General features: G+C 45.0%; 1 protein-coding gene across 6 annotated transcripts in view; it reads left to right on the top strand.

Annotated features, from left to right (window-relative positions):
- LOC138570116 (collagen alpha-4(VI) chain-like) overlaps positions 1–13,233 on the top strand; it is a 559,183-nt gene that overhangs the window by 256,540 nt on the left and 289,410 nt on the right. For all 6 annotated transcript variants that reach the window (XM_069648741.1, XM_069648737.1, XM_069648740.1 and 3 more), the window contains 4 exons: positions 878–1,579; positions 7,345–7,965; positions 9,407–9,967; positions 12,415–12,972. In XM_069648741.1, the coding sequence (XP_069504842.1) occupies positions 878–1,579; positions 7,345–7,965; positions 9,407–9,967; positions 12,415–12,972 (2,442 nt within the window). The remainder of the gene's footprint in view (positions 1–877; positions 1,580–7,344; positions 7,966–9,406; positions 9,968–12,414; positions 12,973–13,233) is intronic.

Here is a 13,233-nt window from a genome sequence, read left to right as displayed (position 1 = left end):
TGGACTATGCCGGCTGGGGATGGTGGGAGTTGCAGTTTAAAACATCAGAGAGCCTAAGGTTTCAGAGCCCTGAATGAAGGTCTATGTAATGAAACATGCCTAGAGGCACAGAGCAGCAGTGTGCACCGTCCATCCAGCAGTCATGTGCAGATCACAGTGGCCGGAGGTGTTGACTTGCCTGAGTCTACCACACTCAGAGGAGGGAGTCACCTGACTGTATCCCTTTTCCTGTGTGTTGCGGCTTAAATGTATTACGGAATTCCAATGTTAGTCAATTTCCCATGTCATCACCTTGTGATTCTTCCTTAACAATATTGCCTTTTGCAAATCAAGCGCATTTATCGGAGGTAATGCATGGTATACAGGGTGTCTATTTACTGATAGAAATGTATGCACTGCTAAGCACAGGTGCAACCATACACTGCCCACAGCAATGCCCCACCATCTGATTGCATGCAACAACCTTTTGAACTATGTGTGTGCCAGTCACAAAGGTTTCCACTGAAGCAAATCAGGAGATGCCGTGAGCATGTCAGATTTGCTCCTTGTACCTCACACCGGATTCACTAAGCCTAACACTAGTGCAAATCCAGGGCTGGCCGGCACATGTCTGAGATGGCACTCAAGCACCTCTTTAAGAATCGCTTTTTCTCTCAAAGACGCCTCAAGAAACTCACTATTTGCTCCCGTTGTAAGCTCTGTTAATACATGATAAGGTTGCTGGAGCAAACCGGAGATGCTCAGGACTTCTCCGGATTTGCTCCGGTGCAAACCTTTGTGAATCAAGCCCTACATGATTGTCTAATGCTAAAAACGTATTATTAAACAGTGATACCCATTGGTTTGATATTGATTTGTATCTGTTTGTCTCTTCTAGCGTTGTCCACGCTCTATGCCGATGTGGTGTTCCTTGTCGATTCTTCTGAAAAGATGGGCGCGGACAATTTTCAGAAAATCAAGACACTGCTCTCCAACACTATCAGACAGCTAGACGTGGGAGCTAACAAGTATCAGATTGGTGTGGCCCAATATAGTGGCACACCCCAGACTGAGTTCCTCTTGAATGCCTATCAGACCACAGAAGGGGTTTTGGACCATATCCAGAAACGCCTTGTCTTCAGAGGAGGACCCCTCAAGACCGGGAATGCCCTGGCTTTCCTGCGCACTACCTTTTTCACAGAGGGAGCAGGAAGTCGAATGAACCAAGGCATTCCGCAGTACGCCGTGCTCATCACTGCTGGAAAATCAGAGGACGATGTACGGGCATCGTCTCAAGAACTACAAGATTTGGGGGTTACAGTTGTGTCCGTTGGAGTACAGGGATCAGCGCTGGAAGAGCTGGAGACCATAGCCAACCCTCCCAATGTTTTCCAGGTACAGGCAGTGCAGGACTTTGATCAGCTCCAGCAGGAACTTCTTGAAGTTCTGCCTTCCCACATTGAGCAGCAGATCGATCAATTGGAGTTCACGGATGCCTTAGAATCAGGGGGTATCCCATTCCTCCCACGGTCCCCGGGAGGTCCTCAAGCGGGGCCTCCAGCAAAGCGCAAAGAACGATTGCAAGCAAAGGCCCCAGCAGGTAAAAATGAGAGATCGAAGAAGTGTGTGTGGTGAGTGTGTGTGAGAATATGTGAATGAGTAAGTGAATGAGAGATCAAGGGGATGATACATGAGTCAATGGTTGAGTACATGAGTGAGCATCTGGTTATCAGTGATTACTAGTGGGCTCGCTGTGCGCCTAGTCACTTTGCAGTGCCCCAGAGGGAACAAGGGTAATGAGTGAGGGTTCTGATCTTAACAGCCTTGTAATCCTTCATCATTTAGGTGCTTGTGCTAGATGGGATATGATAAAAAGTTTAAGTGCCAAAAAGTGTTGTGATCCATAGTAAATACTAGCGAGGCAATCCGGTAGGCATTATCAAAGATCAAACATCAGGAGTTTTCTAAGTCAAAAACTACTTTGATTAAAAAAAGTCAAGAGTCGTATCCAAAGCTCTCATGTGAAAAATATTTCTGGTCTGTTAAATGGAAAGCGATAGAGACGAGGAGGACCCCTGCAGTGTTGTGGAGTGGTGTATTGGTAGGTAGGTCCAGAGTCCCCATAGACTCAATGACAATGCTGAGAATGTTTAAAGTAATCCTGGAATTCACCTGGAGTCAGTGCAGAGCTTTTAAAGTGATGCTCCTTACAGATTCAGAAAACCACACTAGACTTGTTGGCAATCTATTGCTCGGGCACCAACTGCTCAAATTTCTTTTTTCAATATCGCTACTGTTCCTGAATACCAAAATATAGATGATGGGTTGTAGTAGGCAACATTGGTGGGGGTGGGGTGGAGGCGTGTAGGGGCAGTGAAGAGAGGCCCCACCCGGCATTATGTGTGAAAGAATTCAGTGGCAAAAAGGAGACAAAAGAATGTGAGCAGTTTCATTCGAGCAATAGATCTCAGGCACATATATTTAACTACCGGGTCTCTAGCTTTCTGACAAAGGCGTTCAACTGCTTTGCTGTTCCTTTTCAAAAGGGTGACCCCAAAGTCATACCAATTGCACTGATCTTTCTTCCAAGAGAGCCAGGGGAGGGGATAGATCTTTGCGTGCATTGGTGAGAAGGATGTCAGGCGATTCAATGCTCATGACGGGAGGCTTGGAATATTGCAGTGGCGATATGGAGATGGTCCAGGGAATGGATCACGAAGAACTGTACATCCATGGGAGGCAGGGGTGCAGGGATTGTAGCATTTACAAAGACTAGCTCTGAGCAAGTACTGCTCTGGGAGTTTGGAGGAGGTCAGGTTGACAGAGAGTGAGGAATCAAAGGTGTGATGGCCACCAAGAGTGGGTAAGGAGGGCCACTCATTGATGGGCCAGGAGTCACAGCAATGCAGGGTGGTGGACGAGCATGTGTTTTGAGGGGAGTCCAACCAGCTATTAAAATCCCCATCTCTGTGAACAATGTCTTAGAAGTACTTTGACGCTATGTCATATAGTCAGGACATGTGTTTGTATGTGTGGAATAAGTGAGTGAGTGAGTGAGTGACTGTGTGTGTGGGAAAATGCAGCTCAAAATAATGAGGTAAAAGACAGAACATTGCCTGCCATCCTTTGTGATTACACAAGTGCCTTATAATCTGATGTAGAGTGCCTCAAAGGGATGACTACCACCCTCAATCTGCACTGAAAGAGCAATCACACCCACAAGGAAGACATGACCACACTGACCAGCATTGGTATGAGCTTTAAATCTGGAACACCATTTAAGGAAAGATGCAACAAGCAAATCTATGACTGGCCTCCAAGCAGATAGCTGTCAGCAGATGTAAAGTGGCCAAAGATGGAAAAGTCTGAAAAGCCTTCACGCCCAATTATTCTGAAATGTTCCCTCCCACCTCCCCCGCTTGGGGGTAGGATGGAACAACTTTATCATTTTGAGATGGTACATTTGTGGGTGAGCAACTTCACAACACATAAAGGAATGTTGTGTTGGAGGCATTGTTGGACCAACAATCAACATTGTAGTCTTAAGCACATTATTTTGCAGTTGCAGAACCTTAAATCATTCAGGGTATGTGTGAGACACTTCAGTGCCGTATGGTACAGTTTAAAGTCTTTTTGTGCCATATTGATTGTGTGAGAATAGGACCTGAAAAAAGGCAATGGTGTTGATGAAGGGCAATCCTTGGGCACTCCTGGAGGGAATGCAGACATTCTATGCCCCCCCCCCGGATCTCCCCACCCCATCCTGCAAGGTTCGCAACCCAAGGATCCTTATTGACAACGATGCTACATTTCAGCAGTTTTCCATCTCCATGGATACGGCTGCCAGACTCAAACTCGGGAACATCTCATAAATCAGTCTCCACTTCACCTATTGCTCTGCTAACACCAAGGCCTCCCCCTTCGTCTTTGTCAGACCTGTTTACTGCCCCAGGCTCTTTATGGGGCCCGATATATTCCTTTTCCCTCTTGACAAGTTTCCGCTCTTTACCACGTGTACCTCCCTCAACCTCCTACGTTTCTCACTACATCTGCACACCGGCATCTAGCGGGCGGCTCTTCATGAGTACATGCTCACTTTGCAGATTTCTGCATTTGGCACTCAAGTGTATCCACAATCTAGCATCACATCCTGCCTGGCTGACTATCCACCTCTACTCTCCTGCCTGCACCCGTTCATCCCACACCCTACTTAACGCCACTAGCCCATCTGTTCCCCCTAATCCTCTGAAGTAAAGAACATCCCCTCATTATCTAGGTCCAATATCACCCTGAAAAGGCACCCTCCTAGTCCTCAAAGGACCGCTGACACATGGCAGTGGCTGCATCCCTTCTACATGAGCCCCACATCCAGGTCTGTCCAGATTGTTGTAGCATAAGCATTGTATATACTGTACACAGTGCCTTCCATGCTATGACTGTGGCACGCCATGTAAGTAGCATTCCCCTTTACCACCAGGACCACGCAACATCTCATCCATACACTAGCCGGCACCAGCAATGGAAATGTTCTGGCTGCAAAATGGACCTATATAAAGCGTGCCTCATAAAACCACTAAGTCCTCTCTCGCAACGAAATAGGATGGTTTCCTGTGTTCCCTGCAAAGAAATGTAGACCACAACAATGGTAGGGCCTGGCTCTCTGGTCCTCAATATCAGATGAACCAGCATGAGCAAACTGGTATAATGAATACCTGCCATGCACCAAGGTATGGGGGAAGGGTGCCAGGTCCACCTCCCAAGTGGGCTTTCACCATTGGGAAACCTGCAGCTGACAGACATGATGCTGTTGTTGCCCCCTGGCTGACCTCAGAACAAAGCAGGGTGTACATGACTCAAGTGGTGCTTTATGTAAGATGCGCAAAATAACACAGAATGGATGGGTCATTGGGCAAGCTTGTGTCTGAAAGGCAGGTGTAGCTACCCTGTGCTAGTCATATGGAGACGGGGCATGCTCTCATTGTTTTGAACCCGCCGCCCGCCGCCCCCGTGTAGGACACATGTTATGAGCCTCTTATACGGAGGTAAATCACCACTGCAGTGGTCTCAACTTGCTTGGCTTGTCCAGAAAGAAGGTGTATCTTGTCCCCACCTGGGATGACCAGACCTTAGTCTTAGGAAACAGGAGGAGAGCTGAAACGAGAAGAGGATGAGAAAGTGGGTAAAGCTTTAGCCGCATTGTGAGGGGCGATGTAGCCTGGAAGAGATATGTTTGTGATTGTATGGGTGTATGAGCGGCCACTGTTAGGGCTGTATGTCACCACTTGAGTTAACAAATTGGTAGTATGATTGGCAGTTTGCTTTAATAATTGTTGAGGTTCAAATGGTACATGGTGGGCCTGAAGCCTGCTCAGACATCCCAGCAAGAGGAGAAAGCATATCATTAATACAGAAAACACCCTAGAGAGAGAGGCCCAGTCTGCCTGGCCTGGGCAAGAGGGAGCCCCACCCCAGGATGGGCTGCATAAAAGATTAGTGAAAGTGTATAACGATTGCGGAGAGGGAGGGGGTATTGCATTTGGGTAATCACCTCCCACAGAACTGTGAAGTCTGAAGCCATCTTATGACATTCCACAGGGTAGAGTAGATCTTAATCACAATCTGCAAATATGATTGGATATAAAGTTGACATATAACTAACATATGCCCTGTGGGTATAGGGAGTTCTGGTCATGATCTGAGGATTCAAGAAGAAAAGGAGACTGCTGGGTTTAAGCTCATTACAAACCAGTATCATTCTCCAGTATTGGCATAAAGTTCCAGCAAATGGAGAGTGATCAGAGGGTGAATTCATGAATGTGTATAATAGATAGTTCAAGGTTATCCCGGCTATCCCGCCCGAAGGGATTACATCAGGACGAAAGTCAACATCGCATGAATGTGTCCCCTACCAAGACTGGCTGGCTATCCCTTCTGCTAAGACTAAACATGTATGCAAGGACAAAGTAACACATGTAATTCCTGTTCACATCGCCCGCTACTGGCATAGAAGTGGCACATAGTAAGAGTTGGCTTTGGAAGCTTATAGGAATCTTCCCTGTGTATGTGGTCTGTGCTTTAGGAAGATGCATAATACATTTGCGGTTACTTTCCCTGTCGCTCATAAGCCTTCCCTGTCTCTCATAAAGCGATGAACCCAAAGAGGGTAGAGATGATCAGAATCCACACGTGATGTTGTATGATCAGGTATGCTGTCAGATTGAGTTTTTGTGGGAACGCTCATAATCCATTGGTATGAGCGAGTTAAGAGGATGTTAGTAAGGCAGGCATTTGTTTTGTGTTTATCAGGTGACATATGTGATCAGTGCTTTTGTCCAAAGTGTTTTAAGTTCCTGGCTGGGTAGCTGAGGAGAGTACAGGCCAGCCATTAAAGTCTTGTCAAGTCTGTGCTTACAACATGGTCAATTTATGACAACACTTCCCAGACTCAAACTCAGACCTGGGTTGCCCATTTGATGCCCTACGGGGACCACCTACTCAACATTTTAAAAATGTTCCATTTGTGCTGAGGTGGTCAAAGGTCAGTGCAGGGAATTCTAAGATCCTCAGATACAAAGTTAGGGGTTTGCTGCATTTCCACCTCATTACAACGAGGTAACCCCTGGCTAGGGTGCGCATTGTTTACAATGTCTTAATATGAAACAATGCTCTCTCTTTTTAAATACCCTCTTTGTAGGAAGGATCACATGCCATCTATCTCTCTGAAGGTCATGGATATAACCTATAAATATTGCAATGTGGAATCTGGAAAGTGCCACCTCCTGGGTCCTGAGCTCAGTCATACTAGCTACGAAATGCCTCCAGTTTCAAGAAATAGTCACAAATCTTTAATAGCCAAGAAGATAGTTATTTATTACGGGTTTACGATTCTGAATAATATACCTTTATGGACTCTTCAATGGATGAATGTTTTCATGACCATTTTAGAAAATAATTTAACCTGTGACAAGGTATTTTCTAGACTGGACACAAAATGATGCACCTGATGAGGAGCAAATGAGTCGAAACATGCTGAGACAATGCTGGATATCAATTGACTGTATGGAGATGTATAAGTATTAATGTCGTTCATTATGCAGGTCCCTGGGAAGAGAATTTTCAGCATCCTGCATGGCAGAAAATAAAATCCCAAATAGGGTGTCAAGAAATCCGCTGCATTATATGTGTAATTAAGAGTGCAAATTTTTATAATTTGACTAAAACTGGAGAACATTCATAAAATGAGCTGAAGTAACTTTCCTATTTTTTTTTGCCATAATGACTGTTCTTAAATATTTCTTGAGCCTTAAGTTAAAAGTGATCTAATTTAGCGTTGTTTTCCACAACTTTTGTCTCAATACCGTCTAGTGTGCGGCAGTGCCTCCGTTGCCGACATAGTATTCCTTATCGACGAGTCTACCAGTATTGGAACCCAGAACTTTCAGCTGACCAAGGCCTTCCTGTATAAAGTCATCAACGCTCTGGACATAGGCCAAAGTACCGTTCGAGTTGGTATGGTGCTTTACAGCGATGTTCCAAGGCTGGAGTTCACTCTTGATACATTCAATGAAAAGTATGAAATATTGGATTACATTAAAAAGCTACCCTACAGGCAAGGGGAAACATATACTGGCGCCGCCATCGATTTCCTGAGAACCCACGTGTTTGTTGAGAGCAAAGGAAGCCGGCGTGACGAAGGAGTGCAGCAGATCGCTGTCGTGATGACCAACGGCGGTTCCATGGACAACTTCACCAGGCCCGCCTCGGAACTCCGGCGGGCTGGTGTGGAAGTCTTTGCCGTAGGCTTTCAGGATGCCACTGAGAAGGAACTGGCCTCCATCGCATCCTACCCCCCTAGGAAACATGTCACCAATGTGGAGTCTTTCCTGCAGCTGTCAAACATTGAGTGGAAGCTGAAGAAACGGCTCTGCAATGAAATTGTGACCCAAGCCTTTGTGGAACCTTTGTTTGCGCGGACTCTGAAAGATGGTAAGAGCGATGCAATGGCAAGGCTGATGCTTCCATTATATATGCTATTTTGCCTAACTATGACAGCATGATTTTCATTATCAAATGCATCCTTCTTCAGGATAGCCTGGCACATAAGCCCTCTATAATTCTAATACTGGTATAAATATGATCTCTGGTGTTATTCTATTAGCATAGATCTGTTTCCATTTAATGATGGCTGTTGAAGACATCATATATTTATTTCAATGTATTGTACCGCACTAAACCCATTACAGTCTACAGACCGATAGGGGCGGTGGGGGGGGGGCAGAATGACACACAAAAGAAAGGAATATGTGTGTCGTGCAGCTCCCTGGTGGGATGCTGACTGTTGAAGTGGCAGGGCACGCAAGGAAAAGGTAAGTGTGGGGAGAAGGGGAACATGGTGGGAGGTTAGCAGGTGTGACACAGTGAGTGTGGAATGGAGAACGAGCTGGCTGGGCGACCAACAAATAAGTTGTGAGGTGTAGGAGAAAAGGCAGAGAGAGATGGTGAAGGACGTTGAGTGGTAGGCCATCACAACTTTGCTCTTACGAGAGCTCTCTTGAGAGCCACGTGGAGGTAGGTTGTCCATCCAATGGGCGTAGGCTAGGTCTCCTCTAGAATTAGCGCCATTGATCACTAACAGACCTCTACTAGATGACGCGATCTTTCCCTCGGGAAGGGAGCAAGCTGAGCTAAGGCTGAAAAAAAAGTAATGTGTTTGTAAGTCTGGAGAGGATAGCTCAGGGGCAACGTGCTCGCTTTGGAAGCAAGACTACACAAAGCAACACAGGTTCAATCTCTGGTTCCGTGCTTAGAAACCTCTGGGTATTAAGCGCGTTATAAATATCATTTCATAACTCAAACGGGATTGGGTGGGTAGAGGTCTAGCTTGGAAAAGCACACCTGTTGAGGTATTCGGGAGCATGTTGTTGGATGGATAAAAGAAGAGGGTTGTGCAGGATTGTTTTTCTTGGGTTTTGTGTTCTGGGCTTTTCTCTGCACTTAAAGATTTATTAAACATTGTTCTACCGCTTAGCAGCTCAGCAGGCCCCCAAATCAGGTAATTAGCTTCAAAGAGAGCCCAAATAAAAGGAAGAAGTCGAAAACGAAAATTACACTTCATGTAGATCTCAAAATGTGTGTAAAAAGCATAGAACTATTTACAGTAAACATTAAATGCAGTAGTACGCGGATCCCATTATTTTAAAGTTCCTATGCCAACACAACACACTCCTGTAAATGTTGCCAGCGTCCGCTTTGAGGAGATGTCTCATTGTTGGCACAAAGTAGAGCCGAGCGCCCATGTCTCACGCGCCTGTTGAATCGATGTTCTGGTCATGAAGTGTGGAGTGGGGTTGACGCTGCAGGGTTCTGCTTTGATGACCGCATTGTGTGCATTGTTTGTAGTGACCCCTTTGTTCTCTCCTGTCAACAGGATGTGTGGACACGGAGGAAGCTGACATCTACTTCCTGGTGGATGGGTCAGGTAGTATTTTCCCTCAGGATTTTCAGGACATGAAAACCTTTATGAATGAACTGGTCACTGTGTTTAATGTTGGAGCCAAGCAAGTGCGCTTTGGGGTGGTCCAGTACTCGGACGATCCCCAGGTGGAATTCACCATCAGCGAGTACACCACCCAGGCAAGCGTGAAGAAAGCCATCCAGACAGTGAGGCAGCTGGGAGGTGGCACCAACACCGGAGCGGCCTTGATGTACATGAAGAGCCTTTTTGTTAAAGCTGCTGATGACCGTCCCAAAAAGGTTCCCCAGTCTCTGGTGGTCATTACGGATGGCGCATCCCAAGACCGGGTGACAGAAGCCGCAAAAGAGCTGAGAGCCGACGGCATCACCATTTACGCCATCGGTGTGAAGAGCGCCATCAAAGAACAGCTACTAGACATTTCCGGAACAGATGAGCGGACTTTTTTCGTGAACAATTTTGATTCCCTCAACTTAATCAAGCATGAATTGGTGCGAGAGATCTGTTCAACAGAGGGTAAGTGTATTTTAATAATTTTCCAAACGTGTATCACTCACTGGCAAATATCGACGCATGATTTGTGCCCTTTCTGCAGTGAAGGCTAAAGAACTGATAAGTCGAAAATCGCGATATCCCTCATTTTGAGTTTGGTGGGATCAGTAAATACTGCATATTTTACCGCAATATCCTATTCCATCTCTGCATGCTATCTATTTTCTATTACATACAATTTAACCTTATCACGTGGATAGCAGGTTACTATAATCTTTGGCAGGCTGCTCAGAGATGTATGGGGACATGGTAATAGCAAACATCCAGCAAACTCCCAAGCAGGTGCTGTGGGGCAACATCTTGATGATAGGACCCTGTGTTCAGAAGTAGTCTGGCACTTAATGAATTCCTTGTGTTAACCCGTCACAATCGAAAGGCCAGGAAATGTTGAAAGATCATGCATTTTGCAAGAAAATTGTCAATTTTCTCATTGGGAAACGTGTGCCATTTATGTCATCATTAATGGGAGGTGACCGTTCCAAGTCGAGGGAAAAGCAATGGAAATCTCTCTAAATGTAGAAAAATATATTTTTGAGAGCTGTGGAACGAACTGGTTGTGGCTTCTCTTGGTGGTGGCGTGGGTAGGATCATTTCCTGGCTAACAAATGAGTGGTAATGCACTAGAGGGTATATCCCTACTCTGTCAAGGACCGGGAAATCACTAAACCACAAAACAAAACAAAAAAGTGTCCTGACAGGTTCACTAAACATATATATAAATTTAATTTATAATAAACTTCTCAATACCAGAAATATGGCACAAGCTATCTAGTTTTCTGTGTCCACCTAAGTTTTCATAGGGATACATTTTACAAAAATCACCATTTCGTACTTCTGTTTAAGCATTATACAGAAGTGACTTTTTATTATTTCAATTATTACTCATAAGCAAGGAGTGGTGGCAATGTTTGTGAGGCCAGGGAAGATAGAATTGCAACATAAATCAGGGGTCTGCAACCTGTAACTATTCAGATGTTTGGACTACGACTCCCACGATCCTCAACATTGACTGTGCTAGCTAGGGCTGATGGTAGTTGTAGTCCAAAATATCTAGATTGGCACCTGTGGAGAACCCCTGCCTTAAGAGTTACAGCAGACAATAACGTGCAGGGATCCTGTTGATGGTGGCTGTGGATCACATCGCAGATTTCATTTCACTATTTACAAGGAATTTTTCCAGAAATATATGTGGGGGTGGTGGGTTAGGGTAATCATTAATGTGGGGGATATGGCGGGTTCATAACTAACGAGCATGCGTGTTTGTGTCTGATGCCCTCTTCTTTTGCGGGGTTTGGATAAAGCAAAAGAGGTTGTTCCTACCATTTGCCTAACCACAGTGATGTCATTACTTGCTCCCCATATAGAGCACTGGCAGTTTGAGAACTGAAATGGTCTTGTTTCTTGTATTTTCATCTGCTTTGCTAAGGCTTGCTTCCTGCAATGAATTGTTTGCACTCGTTCCCGATTATGAATATTCCATATAAAAATGCAGCACTATTAATAGAAAATAAGGAAAATAGGTTAGATCTTGGGCAGGCAAAGAAGAAAGAGGGAGAATGCGAGGGTCAGTTCGGGTCTGACCCCATTTAAAGCAAAACAAATTACAAAAACAAAAAAAAGAACCAGAAACATGACTTGCACAAAAAGACATGGATTGGCTCCACAAACAAGTAAAGGGAAAATGTCATTCTGTCATTCCATTAAGGTATCAGTGTTTTAACAATTTTTCAAATTGATAAATAAGAAACACTTTATTTACTGAAATGAATAGAATAATATGCTAAATTATAGGTTATGCAGAAATTATTGGCCTCATTATAACTTTGGCGAAGCAGGAAACAGTGGTGGTAAAAGTGACGGTAATTGCGTTATCGACACTTTTCTCGCATCGCCAAACTACAAGTTTGCCGGTAGGGGTTGACTGATTTACCGCCGGCCAAGATCTGGAGGTAAATCGGTCCCCCACTGGCAAATAACAGCTGGTATAACCGGTGCCGGTAATCCCAGCAGTTCCCCCAATGGAATCCTGCAGGTCTCCATTGAATGGGGAATGACCGCCGTTGCTGGCATGTGTAATGTCCCAGAAATTCCAGGATTTTAGGCACTGGTAACGGTTGGTCCATTTGCTTGTATCCCACCAGAATTATTGGCGGGATACCGGCAAACTTATAATGAGGCCCATATGTGTTTGCACAGATTTGGATCCTGGGTGTTCAAAATGTTTTTATCTTACTCATTTTACTACTTTGCATATGTTAATGCTTTATCATGGGTCAGCACTTTCTGATGTTGGAAATGCTTTTCAACTAGTCTTTTGTATAAGAAATTCAGTGGAAATGTCTGCTCTGATCTTCTGTAGTGCGATGACCACCGGCCTATTAAACTAATGCTGACTTTGGTTGTTTTTCCAGCCTGTAAGAATCTGAAGGCTGACGTTCTTTTCCTGGTTGACGGTTCAGCGAGCATTAACCCCGACGACTTCACGAAGATGAAAGATTTCATGGAGATCATGGTAAGACAGTCCGATGTTGGCCCGGATAAGGTCCATTTTGGTTTGATCCAGTTTAGCTCGCGTCAGCAAGAAGAGTTCCCATTGAATAAATACAGCCGGAAAGCAGACATCACAGCAGCCATCTTCAGAAGCCAGCAGCTGCAAGAGGGCACCATGACTGGCGCAGCCCTCACCTTTGCCCTGCCTTATTTCGGCACACACAAAGGAGGGCGACCATCAGTGAAACAATATCTCATCGTCATCACCGATGGGGAGGCGCAAGACGTAGTAGCAGGTCCTGCCAAAGCCCTCAGGGACAGAGGCATCACCATCTACGCCATTGGCGTGCTTCAGGCAAACAACTCTCAGCTGGTGGAGATTGCAGGCTCTCAGGAAAAAGCGCTTCTAGAGGAAACCTTTGACACCCTCTCGTTCCTGCCTAAGGATATTCTATTTCAGATCTGCAACCCGGATGAAAGTAAGTAACATTCTGCATTCATTCTCCGTCTTTCATTTCTTTTATCGCCTTTCTGCATCAATTGAACCATGTTTGTACCTCCCTCACTATGGCCATCTGACCCCTCAGCCGGCTATGCAGTGGATCACAGTGGATCACCCCTCATACTTTTTTTTAAAATTATTTTATTTATCATTTTGAGAATAAAACATACAAGAGAAAAGTTACACGTACATATCCATTACACCAGACATATGCATTAAGTTTGTATAATACTTATAA

Source organism: Ambystoma mexicanum, chromosome 2q (assembly GCF_040938575.1).
Source record: "Ambystoma mexicanum isolate Mex_15411 chromosome 2q, UKY_AmexF1_1, whole genome shotgun sequence".
NCBI classification, from domain to species: Eukaryota; Metazoa; Chordata; class Amphibia; order Caudata; family Ambystomatidae; genus Ambystoma; species Ambystoma mexicanum.
This window is presented reverse-complemented; position numbering and strand designations above follow the sequence as displayed.